This window comes from Pogona vitticeps, chromosome 1, assembly GCF_051106095.1.
Source record: "Pogona vitticeps strain Pit_001003342236 chromosome 1, PviZW2.1, whole genome shotgun sequence".
Lineage (NCBI taxonomy): Eukaryota > Metazoa > Chordata > Lepidosauria > Squamata > Agamidae > Pogona > Pogona vitticeps.
This window is the reverse complement of record NC_135783.1, coordinates 196,148,719-196,175,801: the sequence shown is the minus strand read 5'-3', so window position 1 is coordinate 196,175,801 and position 27,083 is coordinate 196,148,719. Positions and strand designations below refer to the sequence as shown.

The window sequence follows — 27,083 nt, the reverse complement described above, 5'->3', positions numbered from 1 at the left end:
TTTGACCTGAAGGTCCTGGATTGGGACCTTGCCTAGCCCAGCCTGCCTCACTGAACAGTGGTCAGGATAAAATGTTCAGCCCACTGAATTCCTTGGGGGAAAAAAGGAGAGGACTCAAATAAGAGAAGCAGATAAGATAGTGCAAAAGATAGTATACCTCAGCAAATCCAAGTGTCTAACAGCAATTCTAGACAGAAATGTTTGCAAACGAAAATGGTTTCCCCCCTCCTCTCTCTCTCTCTCTCTCTCTCTCTCTCACTCACTCACTCACCACTATTGTGGAGACCTAAAACATCTCAGGCAGGGGAATTCAGTATCTGCAAACTCTCAAGCCACGTTATTTTCCCCGCCCCTGAATTTCACTCCTCTTGCCTTCTGGAAGCTCCACATTTACTGCATTAGTGGAACTTTCCACATTGTTTCCCTGGCATCAGTGTGCCACCAAATCTCACAGAGAAACAGCTTTTAGAGGTCTGCTTCTGGTAGCCATCATTTTCTCCTCCCCCCCCCTTTTTTTTAAAGAGGTGTGCAGCTAACATGCAACAGACTGACCTGGTCTGAATGTGGAAGTTGTTTGTCGTCCCGGTGTGCTCATAGTCATGGACAGCAGCTGCAAAGATCATGGCTAATATTTCCAGTTCAGTGAGCCAGTGCTGCTCAACAGAAAGAGAACCCCATCACATACAGCGCAAAAACAACATCTCTTGCCAAATGTCTTGCCCATACTGATTCCACATGTCTTGTACAACCTTCATCTTCTAAAATGGAGTGTGAAGGCCATAATAAGCAACTGTGGCCTTCAAGATAATTTTGGACTACAACACCCAGCACCTCTCACCTTTGGCTATAAGAGTTGAGACTGTTGGGAATGTCCACCAACATCTGGAAGACCACAGTTCCTCACTCATGCCTTAGTACCTCCTTGAGTCAGTAATTTATTGAGTTAGCAATTTACTGGTGACCCTATTATACTGCCACCTGGATAGCCCTGGGAAAGCCAAAATGCCACCAGAAGGAGAGATTGGTAAACTGAATGCTGAATGCTTATAAGATCTGGAAGCAAGTCTTGTAGCTGGAGTGGGGAAATATTCACCTTCCTGATGTTATTGAACATCAATTCCCAGAAACCCTTACCAGCATAGTCAATGGTTAGGGATTATGGGAGTTGTAGTCTGAATCATTTGGAGGCACAAATATTTCCCACCCTTGCCTTGGAGCATGCTAAAGCTGCTTTTTGAATCATGACATATGGTTTCCCAAAACACACCTCTCTGTACAATAGTGACCCCATCAGTGCGTAGAGACACAATGTTCTGGCTCTGGTTAAGGACTTTCTCCACCTTTGACAGGCTCAGCCCAACGCCTCTCTTCTTACCATGATACCAGTGAGAAGCAGGATGCAATGCACTGTGTGGGTAACATCTGCCGCATGGATTAAATTGTGGTAGGGGTTTCTGTGTTTGCTGTAGCCAGCTTCCAAAGCTTCTCCAAATGAAATTAGACTGGGAACAGGGATCTGCAAGAGGCAAACATTGGAAACAAAGCAGACAGGAGCTGAGACGTACAACCTACAACCGCAAGGTGATATGTACTGCTGGTTTTGTCATTCCCACATGCAAACATCATCTATAAATTAGAACAAGAAGAAAGCAAAAGAGTCCTACTTTGAAATCATCTTTTTGCACCTGAAAAGGACAAGAATAGAATCACCTTGAGGCCGCTTTCCAGAAATCTACTACAATCCCTTTCAATTCATGGCTTGTGTGATAAATTGGAGCTACAAGGAGCCAATGAAGTAAGTCACTTCAACAGACAATGACCTTCCCCCTTCGCTGCCATATCCCAGGGTGTAGTGGTGGCTGCTGATGACCCCAATTTCAGAAGTGCTGTGAATCCACTCCAGGTCAGAGTCTACACTTTATAGGAGCAATCCAATTGCTGAACCTATTTTGGGGTATAGGGTTCAATAACACGGATGACTCCTGTCAAATGCAGAATTTGAGTCACCAACTGCCATTATCAGTGTGATTGGTGTGTGATGCTCAATACATAAAAAGTCTATAGCGGTCTAATCCCTAACCAATTGCTCTTACAGTCTGGATCTGGACATACAGTCGTGGCCAAAAATATTGGCACCCTTGCAATTCTGCCAGAAAATACAACGCTTCTCTCAGAAAATTGTCGCAGTTGCAAATGTTTTGGTACTCACATGTTCATTTCTTTGGTTTGTGTTGTAATAACACACAGACACACAGACACAGACACAGACACACACACACAGAGAATAAAAGTCAAATATGATACAATCCCACACAGAAACTCAAAAATGCACTGGCCAAAATTATTGGCACCCTTAACTTAATATTTGGTAGCATCCTCTTTGGAAAAAATAACTGAAATCAATCGCTTCCTGTAACCATGGATGAGTTTCTTACATCTCTAGACTGGAATTGTGGACCACTCTACTTTTGCAAACTGCTCCAGGGCCTTCAGATCTGAAGGATCCCTTCTCCCAACTGCTGTTTTGAGATCTCTCCAGGGGTGTTCTATGGGATTCAGATCTGGACTCATTGATGGCCATTTCAGAACTCTCCAGCTCTTCGTTTGTAACCATTTCTGAGTGTTTTTTGAAGAGTGTTTCAGGTCATTGTCCTGCTGGAAGACCCATGACCTCTGGGTGGTAGATGCAGCTTTCTGACACTGGCCACTATGTAGTGCCCCAAAATTCTTTGGTAATCATCAGATTTCATGATATCGTTCACATAGTCAAGGTATCCAGTGCCAGAAGCAGCAAAGCAACCCAAAAACATCTTGGAACCTCCACCAGGTTTGACTGTAGTGACTGTGTTCTTTTCTTTGAATGCTTCATTTCTTTTTCTGTAAATGGTGCCATGATGTCCTTGACCAAAAAGCTCTACTTTTGTCTCACGTGTCCACAGTATATTCTCCCAGAAGGATTGTGGTTTTGTCACATAAGTTTTGACATACTCCAGTCTTGCTTTTTTATGCCTTTGTGTCAGCAGTGGTGTCCTCCTGGGTCTCCTATCATAGCATCCCTTTTCATTCAGATGGTGACGGACAGTGCGAGCTGACACTGTTGTTCCCTGTGTCTGCAGATCAGCTTGAACTTGTTGGGAAATTAATCTGGGTTCTGTATCCACCATTCAAACAACCCTTCATTATAATTTTTCAGTGATTTTGCTCTTCCATACATATCCAGGGAGGTTAACTACAGTGTCATGGGCTGTAAACCTCTTGATGATATTGCACACAGTGGACACAGGAACATTAAGATCTCTGGAGATGGACTTGTAGCCTTAAGATTGTTGATGTTTTCCCACAATTTTTTCTCTCAAATTCACAGACAACTCTTTACACTTCATTATTTTCTCCATGCTCAGTGTCACACCCAAAACAATGGTTGAGTCAGCTTTTTTACATCTTAATTGGTTGCAAGTGTGATTACTATAGTGCCCACGCCTCTTACTTGCAACAGGTGTGTCTAACTACAAATAAAAGGAGCATCACATGCTTGCAAAGCAATTATTTCTTACAATTTAGACAGGGTGCCTATAATTTTCACCAGTGCATTTTTTGTGTGGAATTGTACCAGATTTGACTTTTCTTCTCTCTCTTTTATTGTGTGTGTTGCTCCAACACAAACCAAAGAAATGAACATGTGAGTACCAAAACATCTGCAACTGCGACAATTTTCTGAGAGAAGGGTTACATTTTCTGGCAGAATTGCAAGGGTGCCAATATTTTTGGCCATGACTCTAGGGAAAAACTTAGAAATTAACTTTTGAGAAGAGTTAATATAATGACATGGTGAAGACATTCATATTTATGAGGAGTAGGATAACACTTTAGGCCACAATTTCAGCATCTCATGTTCTTTGTTCTCTCTAGACGTAAATTTCCAAACTCTGATGAAAGCTGGGATTTGCTAAGACAGATGTCAACACTAAAGAAAAAAAAATAGAGCTACACCTGTTTGAGCTGATCACCTGGCTAGTAAACAGTGTCCAGTTTCTGACATAAAGGGTGCCTTTTACAACCATACTGAGCAGAGGCGAGCCAATGGTGGCCCTTCTACGTGCGGCTGTGCTGCAGCCCCCATGACCCCACTGCCACCACGCTGCCAACATCTGGAGGGTCTGAGGGTGCTCTGGAGAGCCATAAATCCCCCCCCATCTATGTCTCATGTTGTCCCATAGAACAAGCCATTAGGGATCTACAGTGCTGCTAACATAATGCATTTCTTTTTAATCTACTTTAGTTTATCTTATTGTTTAAGTTCCTGCCAAAAACATGGCTTTTCTAAAGCCTCAAACCTCTCATCCAGTTAAAGGTAGGATGACTGATTATGGTTATTTGCAGGGTTAGTTTTTCATCAGATGAGTCACAGCGTGAATACATTTATGGCTCTTCAATTTTCACACAAACATTTGAAAGCTGCCCCCAATTAAATGGGAAAAAACAAACACATGGTTAACATTTCAGTCCAGTCATTCATCAGTTTTGATTAAGAGAACACAATGCCTTATCTAGATACAGAAGCAAGCACGTCTGAAACGAAGAGTAGTTACTTGGCTTGAATTGATGTAAGTTACTTCTTTCTCTTTTTCCTCATTCTGATGCTCTGAGCCTGCTATCCTCTCTCAAGAGGGAGAGAAAAGCAGTTCTAATCTCTGAGTTAGGGAATGGATCCCCCCCCCCGTTTCAAATGTATATTTGCCCTTCCATGCTCTGAATATGCATATCATTTTAAAAGATAATTTTTTTAAAAAAATGCAGTTTTGCCACTAAATTCCATCATAGACCTTTACTGTATTGTGTTTCTTTAATGAGTTTTCTCAACGTTTGTAAATTTTCCGAACCCATGGTAGAGCTCAGTCAAGCAATATATATCCAATAAGTAGACATAAGCAGTTCCTGCCAGGCCATTCAATAATAATTCCTGATTTTTCGTGAACTGAGATGTCAGGTGAGTTACTTAATTGATCTCATCTGTAGCCCATCTTTCCTCCAAGGAGCTCAAGACAGCATATGTGTGGCTCTCTTTCTGCTTGCTTGCTTTATTTATTTGATTTCTACCCCGCCCCTCTAGACAGAGTCTACTCAGGGTGGCTTACAAACAAGTATAAAACATTATAAAATACAGTCAAATAAAGTCATCAAAATATATATAAAACAATCGCATAATAAAATCAGCAAATCAGAAGATCAAGAGGGAAGAAAAAAAAACTAAAGAGAAAAGAAAATCAGGTGCTTGCTTGACCCTCATAACTACCACCCTCTGAGGCAAGTCAAGATGAAGAGGGTGTGGCTGTCCCAGGATCACCCAGTACACGACACAGCTCCATGGGAACAGGAACTCAGATCTTCGAAGACCCAGGCAGATACCCCAACCGCCACACCACAATTTTGTCTTCAAGTCATCTTTTTCCTGCCCAAGTGACTCTCCTTTTTTTTTAGCACAAGGCACACGAGGAAAGAGACTTGCTGTTACCTGAGTAAATGCTGTTACTCAGGTAACAGAAGCTATTTTCACTGCTACTCATTTAGAAGCGGTCATCTGTAGGGCCTCTTCGTATGCTACTTTTGATGTTCACAGATTTAACATGTGCCCTACCCACCAGACATCTATTCTGAAACGTTATGGCAGGGGGAAAAAATAGTTACCATAGCCCCACTCTATTATCGTAAGCACAGAGATTGTTTAGGAATAATGCAAGATAAAGCACTCCTTTTCTGTGCGTGTGTGTTCTCAGGCAGTTTCTTACCTTGAAACGGCTCAATAGATCATATCTGGTAAACAATTCATACATCATAAATTTCAGGCTGTGGCCTCCACTTGCTTCATTTAAGGCAAACACATCAAATGACCATTTATCGACATCCTGAAAGCACAGTGAGGAGGGAAAGGAAATTATACATTTTTTAAACCCCCCATCAAGCACAGTCAGATGCAGCCAATCCTGGACAGTCCTTCATAGGATTAAACAAAGATGGTCCCGGACCAACTTCTGTGAATAGTGCCACCACATGTGTCAACCAAGCAGAGTCTGGGCCACTGCCCAATAACCCAACTGCTAGAGAATGGCTCTGGGTAGAGGGAGTTGCCTTGGAAGTGTGGCCACTGGAGGAAGCAAACAGCCTTTAAACTTTGGGCGGCAGCAACATCAGTACCACCCGGAAGCCAAAAGAAGAGAGGCAGGTGGAGGACTGCAGCCATAATGGTAGCCATCACAATCAGTCATAACACGGTGCAAGCCATGGGAGGCAACAGAATGTCATTATATCTTCCCATGACTAGACAGAAATGTAAAAAGAGGGTTAGTCCCCCACAATATTTTGACAGCCAAAGGGTGCTAAGAATCTCTCCGTTGAAAGTTATATTAGGAATTTGGAATGCATATAGGTAGGAAATAGGAGAATTCCCTGAGGCACTAAAAAAAAAAAAGAGGCAAGGATGGGCAATCATATCTTTGAACTTAGTGAATTTTTTGGCCAAGATTGAATGGAGTAAAGATAGACAGTGGGGACAGTATGGTTTATTTGGGCAGCAGTGATGTACTGGAGTATTATGGAGCTGCAAAAATCGTAACGTAAGAAGTGTGCACAGCGGTTACAGACTTTGTTGGATAGGCAGACGAGGTGATGTTTTCCAACTAAAAGCACACACACCCCCAATACACATACAAGTGCTAAGAAATATGAAGGAAGAACAGAGAAATTCTATGAAGAATTGAAAGCTGTTATAAAAACCAGGCAAAAAAGCAACAGCTTGATTTCATAATGAGCAATTTAAAGAAAGAAGCCTGTGGAGATTTTGTGTGTGTATATGTGCGGGGTAGGTAAGGGGAAAAGTACAGACTAAGAACAAGAAATGAAAAATGCAGAACAAGTGATACAGCTTTGCGAAGAAAAAGAGCTTGGCGTTGCCAACGCCATTATTCAAATCATCACCAAGGAGACTATGTACGTGGCAACTGCTGCAAGATGGCACTGAAGACAATACTGTGAGGACACAAATGGGCTATATCCTAGTAAACCAGGATGCCAAAACAGTGTCAAATTAGTGGACATATCTCAGGGTTGGAATAGTTCAAATCATAACCCTGCCACCACTGTAATTTGCTTCATGTTAAAGAAAATACAAAATACTAAAAATAGAAAAACCATAGAAATGAAACACCTGAGGGTACAAAGACCACGCAAATTACCTGGCAGCTTATCTCAGAGTTGACACTGTTAAAATGGAAGTGCTTACTAGCAACTACAAAACTTATAGTTTTATAATTTTATAATTTAGAGTTTTAAAAAACTGTAAAAAGCTAGCACGGCTTTTCTCTGTTTTCTGGAAGGTGGGATCAACTAAGCTCATTCCACTCTGGAGTAGATGAAGCAGAATGCCAGGGTTTAAAGCTTCTGCATCCAAATCCAAAACAATTATGATGTCCAACCTCTCATGGAAGAGGAGCAAGAAAAAGAAAGACATGGGACCAATCTAAGAGTGTATTTGCGTGACTGGGAGGGAGGGAGGGAGGTTTTCTGAGAAAACCAATGCATTTTGATTTCAGAAAATTTGCTCTTCTTAAATACAGAATGAATACTGCTCCAATATTATGAAATGGCAATGAGGAGGTGTTAAAAAATGCCGGAGTATGGAGTGGAGCTGTTCAGACACTCTGTTCCACTTCCTTTCCTACATGGTCTTCCATCTGTCCACCATAGCCAGCCAGCATGGAGACTGTGCAGATGTCACTCTATTGGTACCAATGGCCAACAGGACCAGCTGGCCATTGGTACCATCAAGCTGTGCTTGTCCTTTCCTATTTCCTGGTGGAGCCAATTGCCGCAAACAGATGGAATTAGAAAAGACCATCAAGTGTAAGGATGTGTCATTGGAGACCAAGGCCAGGATCATCTACACTCTTGTATCCCCAGTCACCATGTATGGGTGTGAAAGTTGGACAGTGAAGAAAGCTGAGAGGAAAAGCATTGATTTGTTTGAAATATAGTGCTGGTCATGAGCTTTGGAGATACTTTCTAGACTGCCAGAAAGATGAACAAATGGGTCCTGAATCAAATCAAGCCTGAACTCTCTCTGGAGGCAAAAATGTTGAAACTGAGGCTGTCCCTACTTTGGGCACATCGTGACAAGGCAAGATTCCCTGGAAAAGACAATCATGCTGGGAAAAGCAGAAGACAGCGAGAAAAGAGGGCGATCGGACATGAGAGGGACTGAATGCAGAAATGAAGCTACAGCCTGGAGTTTGCCAGAGCTGGGTAGGGCTGTTAAGGACAGGATATTCTGGAGGTTACTCATTCCTCGGGGTGCCGTAAGTCAGAGGTGACTTCATGGCACATAACAACAACATTGCACCTAAAAAAAAAAAATTCATTTAACAACACTGGCCCAACTACACCCAGATACTTAGACCACCAGAGGTGAAAATGTCTGGCTGTGGGAGGGCTACTGTGGCCACTGAGCAGGTGCACGCTCCCTGGGCTGCTTTTGCATTCTCCCCCCCCCCTTTAGGGGTGGTTTGGCTTGTTTGTATCCTTTGAATGAGTTTTTCTATTTCTGCAGCTCCCCATGCCAGCTCGAGCATGAATGATACTGATTAGCAAGAGCTATATGTATTTATTAATTAATTTAAAACATTTTTTTTTAACCGGACTTTCTTCTTAAAAAGATCCGAGGCAGTTATCACTAGGGCAGAGCCGCTGGAGTTCTGTCCCAGGGCATCACATTTTAGAGAACAACAAAATCTAGAAGGGCGTCTTCTGCTGGGTGTTAGGGAATAATCCCCAAGAATTTCCTTCTTGGGGATTATTTCCTTCCAGCCCTATTCACTTTATTTTATTTTATAAAAAAACACAAATGCCTTTTTCCTTCTTGGGGATACCACCGTCTCCCCCTTTTTTCCAGGGGAGGTTCCTGCCCATGTCTCACAGCAGAATTGGCAGGAGACGGGGCTGTTTGCTCAGGGTGTCAAAACTGCTGGTTACAGCTCAGCTGATCCAGCCACACAAGGACTGGTGCACAGTGATCAGATATGATTTTTAGTAATATAGGATCTTGAACCCAGCTATATGATTGCAGGAACCCTCCATCCCTTCCCACCGTTTGCTCTATGAGTTGAATTAGAAGGGCAACCTGAAACATGGCACAGCCACCCTCATGGGAATGTACCTCTCCACATTTGTGAATTTGTGCTTATCCGCAAAGCATCCTCATGTCAAAACTTTGCTGCATATAAGCTAGAACATCAGTACAAAGACTAGTCTCTAAGAAGACTCAGAGGGAGTTAATTCTCTGTTGCTAGGGAATGGGGGCAGGGGAAGAATATCATGGGTTACGTTTTTTTGTGTGTGCAATAAGGTCCAAATGAGATATTTCACATGTCAATAAGAAAAGCAGTCAGTTTAAAAATCTTGTATGTTTTTAACCCTGAACGATTAAAATTGTCCGTGAAATGATTCACTTCAACAAGCACTGGTGTGTTTTCTGGACGTGCCAAAAACCAGGGAATATTGTACACTTATGAAGCTTATTCAGCCCTTCAGTCATTTTTGTCTTCATGGCAACTCAAGATGAGCTGTAGAGACGGGTATGAAATGAGAGGGGGAGGTGGTTTTTTCATGATTTGTAATTTGTCAAGGTCGATTAATTACAAATGTACAATTTTTTTCTGACAAATCAATGGATTAATTCATTGATTTTTCTTGAGTTTAAAACCCTATAAAATGTCGCCCCAGGGACCTAGGGATACCAAAATTGCAGAGAAGCTTCCTCTGATTTTTCTCTGCAAGCTTTGCACATTTAGTGAAGATTAGTTTTCAGACAACTGAGTTATGCACCACAAAGTGGGTACCCCAGAAATGGTCCCTTTAGCAGCTAGCTTGAGGGAAGCCCGATCTTCACTAAACTTGGATTGTAGAGGAGAGTCAGGGAAGCTTCTCTGAAATTATGGTGTCTCTAGGTGCCTGGGAGTCCATTTTATTCATTTGTTGATTAATCAACAAATCAAAAATCACTAAAAATTCATTGATTCTTATTTGTTGGGGGTGTTGCATCTGATTAATGCAAATTGGTGAATGAGCAATTTTTGATAAATTTTGCATTTTTTTAACTCGTGCCCATCTCTAATCAGCTGCAAAGAAATAGATGCAGCTTTCCTGTGTACATGGGGAGCTCACAGAGACACCCCTCACAGTCATGTACCCCCATGCACAACACTATGAAGAAAGCCACAGCCAGTGGTAAAGCAGCCAATTGTGATGTTCAGACACTCCTCCTGGGCACATCCTGGTCTGTTCAAGTCTAATACAAAATACTCTCCAAGGTCCTGCAGGGAGATGTCATAATAATACATTGTTGCTTGGAAAGCAATCTTCCATCTCTCCACTTCAACCCCCATTTACTTGGAGGATAGCAGAATATGGTCAGAGAATAGAGGAAGTCTGCAGAAGAGTGGCAGATGATGTCATTATTCATGCCAGTAATAATTTTAAAAATCCAGTGACGGTCTTGACTTATCCACTGCAACACCAGCCACATGGTCAAGTAAAAGAACACTTCATTATTAAGCAGAACCTCTTGAGATTTATATGGCAAAGAGTTTGATTCTCTAAAAGACAGACGGAAGGAAGGAAGGAAGGAAGGAGCCTTGCCTAGTCATTGGTCTCACCTTAAATGTTTGTATCACTTCAGCTGGATAGGCTAAACCAACCATGCTAGAGGTCCTTCGGTACATTCTGAAAGAAAAGACAACTCAGTGAATGGCATCTGAAACTTAGTTATACTTATTCTTTTGGAACCGTTGGCCAAAGTCCAGGAGTAAATTGCAACCAGATTAGAACCAGTGAACCGATGGTGAGCTGAATCCAAGACTCCACTGATTCAATGGCCAATAGTTGCAATTTACTACTGGACTTAAGCCAATGTTAAATAAAGTTAAAAGAAATAAGAGGGTCTTACAATCATAGGAAAGGCAAGGGCCAAAGAAGAGGAAGATATTCTGCATTTATACCAGTCTCCCTTCAATAGTGTTTTATTACTGCATGACATATAACCTGACACACGTCCCTTTCAGGAGGGATAATAGTTTCAGCAAAAATGTTTTGCTCCTCCTTGCCTATTGGGGCTGCTGGGGTAGAAGGAGGCACAGCAGCTCTGGGATGATGGCAGCTTCTTGACTACTCCTTCCATCCTCTCCTCTCTCCCACCTCCTTCACACACAGAATGTGAGGCTAATGGTACAGCAGGAGGAGATTGCAAGCAGGGCCCTGACCCCTTTTCGCCGGTAAGCAGCAAGGAAGGAGTGAGCTGGTTAGGAGTGGCCTTGCATGGGACAGCACCTCCTGTGTCCCCATGGGCCACCTGCCACTCTTCTCCACACAGGTCGAAATTTTAGGCCCGTCCTCCACTTCCCCTTGCAAAGAAGAATAAAACAAACACTCATACCAGGAAATAAACAAGTTGTTGCTAGTTTAAACAACACTTACTGTTTGCTTACTGCCTGTTATTCTCAGTTCCTTGTTACTCTTCTATGCATATATCAAATAATGCCAGTTGACTGTAAAGGGATGCCATGGCCATTGTCTTCATTGTGAACAAAAGTACTTACAGCAATAAGAGAATCATGTTCCTACACATGATTGCTCAAAGATAAGCCTCAATGAGTTCAGTGGGATACCCTTTCAGGTGAATGTGTACAGCAGGCTTTGCATTTCGTTAAAGCCTGCTTCCCTTAGCCCTTCCCAGGATGACCAAGGGCAAAGACTAATGGCAGTAGCCTTGCTTCAGTATCTGGTGAGCCAGAAGGCACCTTTCCTATTCCTGGTGTATAAGGTGGCAGCAGCTTTATAGGGCTATACAGTGAATGTCTACTTTGTAGTAGTAAGCCTCTACTGAGGCTGACACTGCTTAGTCCTCAGCAAGTAAGAATGCATTTGTTAATCTTCTTAAAAATAATAACAACAACAAACCGCATACTCCACCACTGGGATATCTTTGATAAGCATGACTCTCAAAGTTTGCATTCAGTTCCGCACTGATAGAACACAGCATGCACTTCAGTTTTTCATTCCCTTTCGAACCTGAAGTCAGAAGCATTTGAAATACTTCAGAGTTCGGACTTCTTGCTTCCTCTGCTACCTGGCTAATGTTGCTTAAATTACAAATGTAATTGTTCTAAACCGATCATTCTTTTCATTATTAAACTATTACAACTGAAATGCGATGAGTTGGATCCTATTATGATTAAAGCCAGGGAGCTCACCTTTCTACAAAAATCCCAGCTTGCACCGCATGCACAATGCTTCGGAATTTGGGTTTTTCCTCCGGCCTCCTTTTCGTCATCCCCATTTTCCTCGTGAAAGTAGAAGCCAACCAATCCCGTACTTCCAGGGGGACTGCATCGGACTGGATATCTGACAGTTCATCTTCAGTATCCAAGAGCCTCCTGAAAATGCATGTTTCATACACACGAATCAATTGAGAGAAACCATATCCTTCAGAGTATGAATGGGAGTGTAAGCACCAACTGATAACCAATGGGTAGCCACAGATAAACAGAACTGTGGCTCGGTAACAACACAGCAAGGTTTTACATCACCTGGTTGTGGTACAGATGAACCACAAGAGCTCACAGGAGCACAGAAAGCAGCTTTATAACATCTAGCCCCAGGCAGAGTGAAGGGTCTGCCTCAGGACTTTGGGAGACATGGTACCGTAAGTTTTTTTGTTATTGGATTTTTACTGCCAGAGATGGGGACAGATGAGGGGGGCTCCTGCCAAAATAACATGGTTTTGAGTATGGTACCCTTTGATTTCAGTGGGTGGGGATTCTGCCATTTGCTGGTCCACCTCAAAAAGCAACATCTCTCAAGTTGCTCCTGGCCAGGCCATAGATTTGCCTCACACAGACTGGCTGCAGTTCTCCAGGATTTCCAACAGGGGGGTCACTGGTCTTTTCCAGGACTATTTGAAGATGCAAATGGATGAACTGGGGACTTTTTCTTTGCCAAGCACATGTTCTGCTGCCCAGTTACCAGTCAAGATGCTAGTTGGCAATATCAGGATTTCAAAAGGCATGCTTGCTCCTCGCAGTAAAGAGAAAGAAAAGTCAGAATTCTATTGCTGATATAGGTTTGCATAAGGGAAAAAAACATGTTAGATCATGTTGGCAACTTGCCACTAACCAGTAATGTACTGGTTGCACTCCTGGACATACACCTGATGGTGTGAACAGGAGTTCATGCACGAACGCAACTAGCACCTGGCTAACGAGTGGTCACTTGCCACCATAACTTTCCCAGTTTCTCTTAATGCCAGCATAGCTTTCCAGGGGGATTCCAGCAAAAAAGGTACAGCCTCCCCTCTTTTATACAAATAATAGAAAATAATATTTCTGAAAGGATAAATGGCAAATAATAAAAGAATAAATAATATCAAAATGTGGTTTAAAAGTAGACAATAAGAATAATAATACCAAAGCAGTAAAACATTAATATTTCAAATGGTACTGCCCTTTTTCTCAGGGAAAACACTTCCCTTAGAAAGTGAGGGAGATATATGTTAGTCAGAATTTGGCTTCTTGCTGTTGTGAACAATTTGCTTTCCTAGTTTGCTGCTTCTGGCTCCCGCAGACCTCCCTGGAGGAAGAGAAATATCACTCAGAAATGTGCATATGTTGGACCTGTGCGTGGATAATAAGAATTCTTTCAAGACTCCACTGATCCTTTCTCTCCTTTCAGTCGAACCGTACACTTGCGTAACTGCTTGCGCAGGCAGACTTTTCTCTGGGCACGGACTCCCCCTCCTCTGGTTAGGAATGGCAGGGGGCCCTTCCTCAACATTCTTTTGTCCAAAGAAATTAGGAGGGCAGGAGGGAGAAGCAGAGCCTTTTTTTTCCACCAGGGTCCTGCTGAGCTTCTGGCAGAGGTGGAGGTAGGTGGAGGGAAGGGGGAGGTTGCAGCTGAAATTCAGCCACCTCTGCAAATCTATTAACTTTGAAAGGAAAGTGGTTTAAAAGTAATTGGACAATACTCTTCATTAGAAGTAGTAGGGAGTTCTGCTGCTGACGGGCTGTTGTTGTTCATTTGGGTGTCCCTGCCTTGTCTGTTCATTAGTGACCAAAGTGTTATGGCTTCTTTCCTTACAAGTCTTCTTGGAGGGGGGGGAACCTCTAATTAATAAGTAAAAGTGTGACCATCGGTACATTACACAGAATCATCTAAAATACAAACGAATGAGGAGGAGACTGGACAGCCTGGAGGGCTCGCTTTTGGTCCATTCCCAGTGATCCTACAGTATACGCTGGAAACAGACCAATGCAGAGCAATCCTACCCACACCAAAAATGTAGAAGCCCCTGAGAGGAGCCCGAAAAGGTGTGGGCAGGGCTGCACTGGGGATGGTTTGGTTCGCTCCAGCAATGTGATCACTGGGGCAGGGGGGGGAGAGAAAGCAAACCATACAGTCTCTGGAGCAGACCAAATGTCAGGACAGAGCCTGACTGAGCCCTCAGTTACTTCAAATATAAGCTGCACGACGATGGTAGGGTCTAAAAACAGCTGTTTGTACTGCAAATGTTTTGAAAAACCCTGCTGGCCATGTTCTCCCCACAGCAACAAATGACTCAAGGTGACTCATGGGGATCTCCAGAGCCTACTCTCTCTGATGAGGTCTTCAGAGTGAAACCAGGCCCAGGCAGCTGCACCCGGGGAAACAATCCCATAATCTTTGGCTCTCAGGAAGGTCCCATTCAAGGGCTGGCTGGCTCTCTGACATCGCCTGCTCCCTCGTTGCTGGGAGGGACTAGTATGACATCCCATCCTATGCTCTGTGTTTCACTCTGCATAAGTCTTCAGAGCATCCCAAAGGATAAATAGCTGCAAAGGATGTATGAGGAACACTATGGGGGGAAAATCAATAGTTCTTCAGATAATGTCTTAGATTTTTTAAAAAGTGATTTATTCCACACAGCACTCACTCACTTCAAAATCAGACAAGGCCTTAAAAGACAAGGCCTTCCTCCAGCAGGATTTCCTTGAAGGCATCAGCTGTCAGATTTGGAAATTAAACTATGTCCACCTCCTGATGACCAATCACAAAACAAAACATTTTAAATTCAAGAAATGCAGTTGAGGAAATGACAGATTATGAGGGTGCTGTTTGGTCCACTACAGGGACAGGCTGGTTCGCTTCTAAAGATGGCGATCAGATGATGTGTTTGCTGGAGCAAACCAGCTTGTCCTCACAGTGGTCCAACAGGTACTTTTCTGGCTTCTATCATTTTGGGTGGGTAAGGTTACTCTGTTTTGTTTTGCTTCCAGCACATGCAGTCACTGGAAATGAACCAAAGTGAATCTTCTCGTTTGAATTGCCAATATTGTGAAGTGGCTTAAGAAGAGAGTCACTTCAGGATACTGACAAATTAAGCACTTCCTCAGCTCCGTGGAAGCAGGCTGGGTCAGACTAAACAGTCAATTGTTTGGAGGACTCAGAGGTTGGAAATAGCATTGGGGGGGGGGGGATAATAGTTCCCAAGCCAGCATAGCCCCAGGCTAAGAGATTCTGGGAATCCCAAGAAATAATGTTTCTACACAAGAGCCCCACCTAGCCCCTGCCTACTAAACCAACTGCTGTGTTTTTTGCCCCTTGTCTGCCTCTGTTTCCCAACCAGATGGGACTGGTGTAGAAGACTAAGACACTGTGTTCCTTACCTACTGGCTAGACAGCTACCAGGTTCTTGTGTCCATGGGAAACTCTACAAGAATGCCAGCTCTTTTTTATAAGTGAAACAGAAAATTTCACTGTGTAGGGAAAATTTTTTAAAATGATATTAATCTTTTGTTTCTTACTTCTCTCCCTATCCTCATTTAAAAATGCATAGTTATAAAGAGAGGTTACTTACCTGTAACCCTAGTTCTTCAAGTGATCCTCTGTGAATCCACACAAATGGTTTTACTGTGCCTGCGCAGGACTTCTCAGAGTATTCTAGAGCTTAAAAAGATGTGATTAGTAAGACGTTGCCTCGTGGCGCACATGCTCTGCCCGCCCGTAATTCCTCAGTTTCAAAAATGTCCGCCACTGTCAAGGCTCTGACTGAAACAAAGCTCAAGACACTAAGTGACGGACAGTGGGGAGGATGGGCGGGATGTGCGGATTCACAGAGGACACTCGAAGAACTATGGTTACAGGTAAGTAACCTCTCTTTCTTCTTTGAGGCCTCTATGAATGCACACAAATGGGTGACTAGCAAGCTCACTTACTAGAAGGAGGGCTGTCACACCAACAATGAAGTCAGCACAGCCCTACCGAAACATGCTTCTTTCTTGGCCCTGACATCCAGACGTCATGAAAGTCGAGGGAGTTGACCAAGTGGCTGCTTGACAAATGTCAGGGATTTCAATGCCACGCAGCCAGGCAGTGGAAGTGGTGATTGCTCTTGTAGAGTGCGCTTTTAGCACATCTGGCAGAGTCTTGCCTGCTAAGTCATAAATACAGAATGGATGAGAAGAGAAATTTCGTCTTCTAGGGCAGGTGAGTAAGTCGTATGTCAGAAATAGCCGAGTGGAGGGAGGGAGGTGAGTTCTAACAGGTAGCCGTGTTGTATGACAGAGAGTACCCAAGAGACCTTGGTGATAATGGACCACTTGTTGAGAAAGGGGGTCAGACGGGGATGATGAGGACAGCCAGGGAACAGATTTGGAGGGATCAAGTCAAAGATATTGTTTAAATAAATAAATAAACCGCAGATCGAACTCGTCAAAGCGGTACCGATAGCGTTCACCACGTCGGCCGACCACATAAACAGGCTCTTATATTCAGGAAGCAAGTGGCGTTGAGACGGATGTGGGACAAAGAATACCTCCTGATACGGAGAAGACAGGGAAACATGGTGCTGCTTCGCTGCCCTCTTACGCGGAGGGGACCGCGAGACCAATGCCTCTGAGTTCGAGAGATGGATGACAGTTGCTCACCCGGTCGAAACAGGACTAGAATGGGCCGAGGCCAGGCTGGATGTGACATCAGCTTCAGAGCGGCCATGACTTGGAAACAAGCTCTGCATCAATACTGAGGCTGGAGCTTGAGTAAGCAGTACTGACTCTCCCACTTCTGAAATGGAGTCCTGGTCTGGTATATCTCTAGATGACTCCTCCAAGATGGGAGACAAGAGGGAAATCTGAACCACCGGAGGCTCTCAAGGGTGGTGAGGCTTAGGAATCCGCTTAGCTTTCTTTTGCTTAGCCTTGTCCTTCTCCTTTGCTTCTTATCTGGTTGGGCTGTAGCCGAAGCCGAGGACAACTTTGCCACCGAGGTCGATGTTGATCCCGAGGGGGATTTCGGCTTGGAAGCCTTCATGGAGGCTTTCTGCGATGGAGTAATTGGAGCTGGTGGGTGAGAAGGCTCAGACCAAGGAATTGGAGTGGAGATAGGCCCCATTGTGGGGCTGGTTGGATGGCTTGAGGGTGTTAAGGATTTTTCCTACAAATGGGACCAAAGTCATTGCAGTCGGAGTTCAAGAGCCGGCTTTGTTAATTTTTTTACACTCTGGACAGGAGAGGGTCTGGTAACTTTCGCCCAGGCAGAACAGTGAAAAGAATTTTATTGGCACACATCATACAATGCTTGAATGGGCCTGAAGAGGCCACAAAAAGGGGCAGAAAGGTGGGAAGGGGAGGGGAGATGAAAGAAAAATAACTCACAGGGAAATGTCCGTAAATGAAAAACTGATCAGCTCCGTAATCCAGGAATCGAAAAAGTAAGGCAGTAAAAAAAAACCCATAAGATTGACAAAATCAGAAAATCGCTCTAGTAATTGCTACAGAAGTCTGATTTCAGCGGTGGCTAAAAGGAACTGAGGTATTACGGGCGGGCGGAGCATGTGCACCATGGGGCAACGTCCTACTAATCATGTCTTTTTAAGCTCTAGAACAGTGATGTCCAACCTTGGCGCTCCAGATGTTCTTAAACTACAGCTCCCAGAAGCCCTCACCACCACCTCTGCTGGCCAGGATTTCTGGGAGTTGAAGTCCAAGAACATCTGGAGGGCCAAGGTTGGACACCACTGCTAGAATATTCCAAGAAGTCCTGCACAGGTGCAGTAAAACCCATTTGTGTGCATTCACAGAGGCCACGAAGAAGAACCTTTTGTTTCTTACTTCTGTCCCTCTCCTCATTTTAAAATGCATAGTTATAAATTCAGACTAAACGCTTCTGTGCACCTCAGAGAATAGTTGGGATATAATCTTAATTTTAGGGGACATAGAAGGAGCCTCCTCAAAAAGTGAAAGGCTCAGGCTTCCGCTGGACAACAGCGTGGAGTGAGTCAATCCTTCACTTCCAGAAGCCTTGCACTGCAAACTTGCCAATGAACAACATGACCCGACAGTCCTTGAAAGACTGTTGGATCAAATGACAATCATTTCTAACATTTTAGTTTGTCTTTAATTTTTACCTATATTGCATGTATATTTATAATTTTAAATAGTGCAACACTCTGATACAAATGAAGAAAGACCTTGATTTTAAGAAAAATGGAAATATAACTTATATTCATAGCAGCCTTAGTGATTGGAAAGAAGCTAGTTATGACTGTATGCAACAGCAGATCATTCAAAGTCTTTGGAAACAGGGTCCTCCGATTTCTAACATGAGTGGGTTAAAGTCCTGCACACAATGCCAGGCCAAAGCCCTCAGGTCCAAAACTAGGCCTTGGCCCATTAATGGAGACGGAATCCAGATGAGCATAATCCATCTGCATGTAACACCCAGATACAGATATGGTTACAGTCACAAACTTTAAATTAATCAAAGAAAGATTGAAGTTAGGAGGCCCTTTGAATTGGATGCCCTGGATATCTCAATTTTGCCTGCCCCCAGCCAAAACTCCAGTAACAGGAAAAATATAATCAAGCTGTATTGATTTTTCCACTAAAAGCTATTAGTTTCTAAACAAGTGGGAAACAGATGTATTAAACACATAATGGGTTCTGGACTAGTCAAGGAAATTAATTGTCACCTATTTTTATTTTGCTGCTGGGACGCTTCACCCTTGTCACACAGTCCATGGGTTCGTCCAGGCAATCTTATTCCAAATGTCCCCCTGCTATATCTTTTGGAGGTCCTGACTGACAATGCAAAACAATATACTAGTTCATTAAGTATAGATTTATGGCAGTGACGTGGAGTTAAACTCTTGGGCTAGGACTCAGGAGACCTAGGATATAAATCAGTATGTCCCAACTATGTCGTGTGGAGGGTAAAGGATAGTGGTTGGACCTGTCCGACCCGTTGGTTCTTTCTAATTGAAAGGTGGCCATAGCTGCTTATAAATGAGCATTTGCTGTTAGGATATGCTCTGAAGCAAGCCTGCACTGCAGCAGTTTTCTCTGGTCCTTTTTTGAACCCTCAAATTACATTTACATACTCTACATCTGATTGTATAGTGTTGACTTAATATAACAAGAAATAAGATTTAAGATTAATAGATTCATAGATTAATATGTTATGAATCAACATGTAAATATTATACTGTATTCGGTTTAGGCCCCTTTAGGTTATATCAGGCAGATCTATTATGTTAATAGATTCTTGAACAACTCTTAGCTGCAGTGTTGTGCCCGATTTATATTAGGATGTCAGGCAGTAGCAGTTGGCCAGAGTATAGGTGACACATATGACAAGTGGCACCTGGAGCAGGGTGCAAAATATGTATATATCTCTCTGACAGGACACTGGTAGGAGATGGAAGCATCAGGCTTAGGGCAGCACACAAAGGCAGGATACAGGTGGTCCATGTTGAATGTGGCTGTGATGGAGGGCAGTCACACAGCTCCCGAATTCAAGAGGCTCCAAAGGACATGCTGCAGCAGTGGAGTTTAGCTACAGAAAGACAAAGTCTGTTAGTTACAGGCAATGGGGCCAACATGGTGGCAGCACTGCAGGCTGTCAAGATGAAAGGGGTGTGGTGTGTGGCCCTCACTCTCAACCTAGTAGTTTGGGGTGCTTTGCGGGGTATGGAAGACACATGGATACCGAATAGAATTGAGTGGGCCTGAAAGATGGCAGGGCCTTTTCACCATAGTGTCTGGGGCAGTGAGCTACTGCAGCGAAGGCAAGACAAATGAGGATTGCCACTGCACCATCTAATCCAGGATGTGGCAACTCGAGGGACCTCCACATCTTCCTGCATGAAAGAGTGCTGGAGCAGCAAAGAGCACCCCATGATCCGGCACCGGAGACTTCCATTAGTGCTCCTCTGGGCACAGAAGAGCAGGAAGCGATGGGTCAAAGGGTCTAGGTCTTCCGAAGCTTTTCTTCTGCCCTGAAGTGGTTGCCCTCACAAAATAGTAAAGGACCGGCTCCGCTACAGGTCTGCCTCCTTGGAGGAGGAGGAGGAGGAGGAGCTTCAAGTAGCCTTCTTGGATCCCCAAATTAAACAACAGGAAATGGATATTAAACAGCAGCAAGAGGGGAGGCAAGGCCAGCCAACTCTCAATCTCATGCAGCAGTAGAGAGCAGAGAAGGTCCAGCAGCACTGAGGAAGGGGTCGCAACACAGGAGCAATGTCCATGGCATCCCAAACAGCAGCACCAGAAGCTGCATTCTGGAGTCCTTCAACCCTGCGACAACAGGGCAAGCTTTCTCAGACTCTGTCTGGACAAGCATGGCAGGGGCCTGTCCACCAGAGGGACCACTCCAGAGGAAGGACCTGGCAGAGGCAGAGGCAAAGATGTAGGAGCCCTGCAAGCCAAATGAGTCCGACACACACCCCCTCGTCTTCCTGGGCTGAGAAGGAGTCTGTTTGGGGAGGTCTGGCCAAGGTGGCAGCGGGACTGCTCTCTTGCCCACCAACTAGTGTGCCCAGTGAGAGTCCGTGTTCTCTCAGGGAGAGGGCATTGCCAGTCCACACCACTCACATCTGGAACCTGGATCTGTTAAAAAAAACACTGGGCCTCCCTGAAGTCCCCTTGAAGTAAAAGAGAACGGCCCACTCTGCTCACAGGACAAGGGAGGCCATGCTTCAGTCTGCGGCTCCCTCCTTCTGCCTCTTTCCTTCTTCCACCAGCTGCTCCAAGATTGCGCTCACTCACTCAACTGTGCCATGTGCTGTGGGTGCAATTCCCACCCACTACAGGCTACCTGCTGCTCCAACCTGCCTGCCAGGGCTGCCCAGGGCATTTGCCCACTCCCCAGGGCGACCTCTCCTCTGTTTCCCCAACGCTGCTGGCATTTCCTGCTGGCCTTCCCACTTTTCTGGATTCAGTCAGGATGCCCTATTACAGTCGTTTCCTAATGCCGAGGCCCTGCTGGCTGCTGACGTGCAATCTGTTTGGCACATTCACTAGAAGGGTTTCAGAGGACACAGGAAAATCCTTTTAAAATATGCCTGTTTGTATTTTTAAAAGGAGGAGGGGGAAATAATGACTATATAGTATTCATATATACTAGAACAGGGTTCCAGATATCCAGAAATTCTAAATTTTTAAAATTCTGAATTCTGAATCCAAAGGGTTGCAATTCTGAATTCCAAATCCACATTTTGAATTTGAATTTTGGTGTCAGTGCACATCCCTAATTACGTATAACTTATCAATTTGGTTTGAGGAATGTATTGGAAGTCTAGCCTAGGCCTGTGTTGTGTATACAGTACTGTAGTTGGATATGCTTTCCATTTCTGCCTGAACAACCATTCTTATTGCTGAAGAAAAAAAAGTTGAAATCTTCATGTTACAGAAATGCAAGTATCTTGACGAATGTTGCTCTCTAACTGGTGATTCTTAAAATTGTGGGGTGTCAAGCAAACCGTTTAAAAATACCAATGCAGCAAGAGAATTTGAGGACATCTATATGTGAGGATTATTTGTTTGTTTGTTTGTTTGGCTTTTATACCGCCCCTCTAGATAAATCTACTCAGGGCGGATGACATTTGAACATTAACTTAGAAGAATGGTTAGCTTTGAAAATTATTTGCAGGGCCAGCATTTTGAAACTTTATTATCCTGGGCTTCTTACATTCTCTACAGTCAACAATAAACTTAAACATTCATCACATATCTGACACTTATCACATCAGCAGCAGCAGGAGAACATTTATAAAAAATACTAGATAATAACAGAACATTTCTCTGACCAGCTATTGCCCAGAATCATCCAGAGGAAACTGTGAGAAATGTTTCATTCAAATGTCTTTTCCGAATTCTTGAATTTGTTTTTTAATAGTTCCAGTCTACGGTAATAAAACTAGTTCATGGACACTGGGAACTTTCCAGGTCAGTGCAAAATATTACATTTCAGTCCATGGAAAAGATTAAAAAGATCTGGGGTGTTGCTTTTAAGTCATGTACATTCTGAGCGTAAACCAAATTACTTGGAAGTTAAATCGACTGATGTCAACAGCATTTGTTGCCAGTAAAAATTCTCAGAGTGTAGCATAAAAAATCCCTCTGGATAAATGTGGTGCACCTGTTCCAATTTAGAATGAGTTTCATGGTGCACTGAGTGTGAATTTCCAAAATCAATTATTAAGGGAAATGTTAAGAGGAACTCAGAAACCTGTCATTTTGCCATGCTCCCTCATTCTTATAAATGCACATTCTCTACAAAGACATACAGTTACTGGAAGAAAGAAAGAAAAAAGACTTCTTATATTCAGAAGACTTTTACAAGGTCTTCTCATTTTCTCAGGGTAAACCCAAGACATGTTGATGCCTGAAACCAGAGATGGGACAATGTAACGTTTTTGAACCGCAACTCCCAGAATCCTCTAGCTAGGGATTTTTCCAAGTTTTCATCCAAAATGTAACCTCCATTTGCTCCATGGAACATGAGATTTTCTAACATGAATTACTCCTGTTTTAACTAAGAGATATTTAAATGCTTTTTTCTAACTGCATTCTTTCTTTGTTTAACTATGATTCAGCATCTATACTATTCTTTTAAAAATGTACCTACTTTTAAAAAATGACATTCTCTCTCCCTCCCTCCATCCCTCCCTCCCTCTCCCTCTCCCCCTCTCTCTCAGGAGATTTTGAGTGTGGTGAGCTGTCACTCTGGCGCCAGGCCAAAAAGGATGGATAGCATGATGTAACTTCTGGAGAAAGATCCTGGCTCTGTTGGAGTCCAGAACTGCGCCAGTATAGTCCATGGTCTGAAATGGTATGAGATGGGATTTCGTTACATTGACTTGAAGGCCTCAGTCTTCCAGCATTTGCAGCATGAAAGACATGTCCTCTTGTGCCTTGGCATAAGAGCCAGTGACGATCAACCAGTCATCTATATATGGGAAAACCATGATGTTGTTGAGACAAAGGTAGGCTGCTACTGGAGCTAGGCACTTCGTGAAAGTCCTTGGGGCAGTGGCAAGACCAAAGGAGAGAGTGCAGAATTGATACACTGATTCCATGAAAATAAATCTGAGATATTTGTGGTGATACTCCTGGATGGTAATATGAAAGTAAGCGTCCTGCAAGTTTATCATGATGAACCAATCGCCCGGAGGAAGAAGAGGCATGATGAACTCTAAGGTGACCATACAGAACCATTGGTGATGAAGGTAAGTGCTGAGACACCTGAGATCGTAGACTTCCATCCTTCTTGGGGACCATGAAATATCGGGAGTAGAAGCCATCAAGTGCTTCCTGAGAAGTAATGCATTGAATGGCATGTTTCTGAAGAAAAACAGAGACTTCTTCTTGCAGAGCAGGTGAGTAAGAAGTGATCTTGAGATGACCGAGAGGAGGAAGATCTAAGAACTCTAGCAGATAACCAAAACGTATGATGGTGAGCACCCTAGTGTCCGTGATGATGTTGGTCCACTTGTTGAAAAATGGGGCTAGCTGGGGAACGTAAGATGGATTGGATTGATTGATAAATCAGTAGAGGACAGTCAAAGGTATTGCTTGCCCTTCTTGACAGGGCGACAGAAAATTTGGTGGCGCTGATTGGAAGCCTGAGGTTTGAAGGACATGGCAGTAGAAGATGGAGGCTGATTTGGTCTGTCCTGAGGAGGTTTATAGTAATGGTAAGGTTGTTGATAAGGTTGGTATGATTGATCATATGATTGCTGTGATGTAAATCGTTTACGCCATTGCTGTCACTGGTACCTAGGCTGTTGGACAGAATAAGACCGCACTGTTTTTCTAATTTTATGCAGGTTTTCCATCACCTCGTTGGTCTTCTCATTGAACAGACCAGCACCATTGAATGGAAGCTCTTCAATCCGTGCTCTGGCATCATTGTTGATTCCTGCTGAACGTAGCCAGGCATGTCTGTGGAGGGCAATGGCTGATGTCATCGCCTTGGAAGCCACGTCTGCAGTGTGCCTCAATACCAAGCATTGTTGTTTGTGAGTGTTGTTGCCTCCAAATGTGTGTTGAGGGCCGTGGTTCTGGTTTGTCAGGGGCTGCTTGAAGAATGGACAAGATCTTAATCCATAGTTGCCTTTGATAGGCACCCATGGCCGCTTGATAACTGGAGACCCTCATCACAAAGGATGTGAGTGAATACGGGCAACAGCCAAGTACATCCAACTTATGACCCTCTCTGCTAGTAGGGGTCACCTTAGATCGATTACCTCTCCCGACTAGATTGATTACCTCTCTCGATTGGACAATTATGGAGTTTGGAGCCAGGTATTTACTCAGAAATGATGTTTCATTGCCATGTGTCCTGTAGTGATTCTCACTCTTCTTGAAACCTGTAAAGATGTTTGTGGTTGAGTCCATGATTTCTTGATGAGCTCTAACTTAGAAGTGTGACAAACCCAGACCTACTGGGATCTATCACACAGTTACTAAGCTGCCACCAACCATTCCCTATAATAAGTCACACAGACCAGGGATGGATTTTTAAACAACAAAAAGAATAAAGTTTATTTTAAATACACACAGGGAAAAATAAGCAATCAGGTGAATAAAATAAAGTAACGTGGCTTATTTTCACACACACCAGCATACAGTTTGGTTCACCTAGAACCTTTAACTTAAAGCACAGACCCTGAACCCATCAGTTCTGGCTAACCAACAGACCCCTGAACCTTTCAGGTTGGTACTCTGACACACAGTAGTACCCTGTCAGACACACAGACTCCCACAACAGCTTCTTCTTCCCCAGCTGCTGCTTCGTCCCTCCCAGTGTCTCACAGTCTGTCTCAGCATCTCCTCTTCACCACACAGGCATCACATATTTATACAGTACAGCCCCTCCTCCTGATGTCCCGCCTTCCACTCCCCATAGGATGGAACTTTCCCTCCAAACCCATGACAGACAGGTAACATCAGTGCTGTTATGTAACACCTCCCCTCTTTATAAGTTGTTTTGTAGGGGGAAAGCTAAAGTGCTTTTCACCAAAAAACAACCTGTATAAAATACACAAAAACAGTTATACATACCATATTATACTTACTCATACTTACACTCCAAGTTAAACATAGCAAATAGGCATTTCAAACATTTACCATATGCATTACATCAATTTTACCTTTATTAATACAAACCAATTTAAAACCAGGTACATTTTAACTTTTTGTCTTCATTATATACATATAGTCCATATTCTTTCGCCGTCTTCAATCTTCAGGTCTTCTTGATAAGGCGTCAGCAACTCAGTTCACTGACCCTCTGACCACCTTCACTTCAAAGTCATAGTCCTGTAAGTTCAAAGCCCACCTCATAAGTTTGCTATTGTGGGTTTTCATTGTCTTTAACCATTGCAATGGTGAATGGTCAGTACACAGAATAAAATGTCTTCCCCAGATGTAAGGCTTGGCCTTCTGGATCGCGTAGACTATGGCCAAACACTCCTTCTCCACGGTTGCCAAATGTCTCTCACCTTTTTGAAGTTTCCTACTCAGGTAGGACACTGGATGCTGGTCACCATTCTCATCCTCCTGGCACAGAACTGCTCCTACCCCGCTGTTAGACGCATCGGTGTAGATGATGAACTCCCGGTCGAAGTCTGGAGCACGCAGGACAGGATAGTTGATTAACGCCTCCTTCAACCTCTGGAACGCCGCCTCACAGTCGCTGGTCCACGGGATGCGGTCATCAGTCTTCTTCCTCGTCAGATCGGTCAGCGGAGCCGCAATCTCGCTAAACCTCGGGATGAACTTTCTGTAGTAGCCCACCAACCCAAGAAATGATTTGACTTTTCTCTTGGTGGTGGGTCTAGGCCAATCTCGAACAGCTTCTATTTTGGCCTCCAGGGGTTTTATCATTCCTCCCCCTACCATGTGACCTAAGTATTTTATTTCTGGGCTACCCAGCTGACACTTGCTGGCCTTTACTGTTAGCCCTGCTGCACTTAACCTCTGCAGCACTAACTCCAGGTGTATCAGGTGATCTTCCCAGGTATTACTGAAGATCCCTATGTCGTCAATGTAGGCCACTGTAAAGTCACTGAGCCCTGCCAAGGTCTGGTCCATCAGCCTTTGGAATGTGGCTGGTGCATTTCTGAGACCAAAGCTCAGGACTCGAAACTCATAGAGACCAAAAGGGCTGCAAAAGGCAGTTTTTTCTTGATCCCTGGGATCAATTCTTAATTGCCAATATCCCTTTACCAGGTCCAATGATGAGATGAACCGACAACCCCCTATGGTTTCAATCAGGTTGTCTAGCCTGGGCATTGGGTAGGCATCAGGAGTGGTTACACGGTTTAATTTCCTGTAATCGACACAAAACCTAATGCTCCCATCAGGCTTGTCCACAAGGACTATCGGAGAGGACCAAGGACTAGAAGAGGGGACGATTATGTTCTCCCTCAGCATCTCGTCCAGCTCCTTCCGCACCTTGTCCCTATAGGGTCCCGTTACTCGGTATGGGGATACTGCCTGCGGGGGTGCATCCCCTGTGTGGATCCGATGCATCACTCCCTTCACTATCCCCGGCTTGTTGGAAAACACCTGTTGATATTTGCTAAGCAGCATTTTTAGTTCTTGCTGCTGGTCTTGGGTGAGTGCAGGACTGATCTTTACCTCCTCTGGGTTGTATTTTACTTCCCCTCTACCCTCCCAGAAGGGTAATTCAGCTTCCTCACTCTCAGCTGCTTTTATAGCGAA

The 27,083-nt window shown here is 43.8% G+C and overlaps 1 protein-coding gene across 6 annotated transcripts in view; it reads right to left on the bottom strand.

Moving 5' to 3' along the window:
- Positions 1-27,083, bottom strand: part of PDE1A (phosphodiesterase 1A) — a 252,850-nt gene that overhangs the window by 25,659 nt on the left and 200,108 nt on the right. For all 6 annotated transcript variants that reach the window (XM_072981028.2, XM_078393737.1, XM_072981035.2 and 3 more), the window contains 5 exons: positions 12,297-12,479; positions 10,704-10,770; positions 5,787-5,903; positions 1,376-1,516; positions 553-653 (listed from right to left, as the gene is read on the bottom strand). In XM_072981028.2, coding sequence (XP_072837129.2) covers positions 553-653; positions 1,376-1,516; positions 5,787-5,903; positions 10,704-10,770; positions 12,297-12,479 — 609 coding nt within the window. The remainder of the gene's footprint in view (positions 1-552; positions 654-1,375; positions 1,517-5,786; positions 5,904-10,703; positions 10,771-12,296; positions 12,480-27,083) is intronic.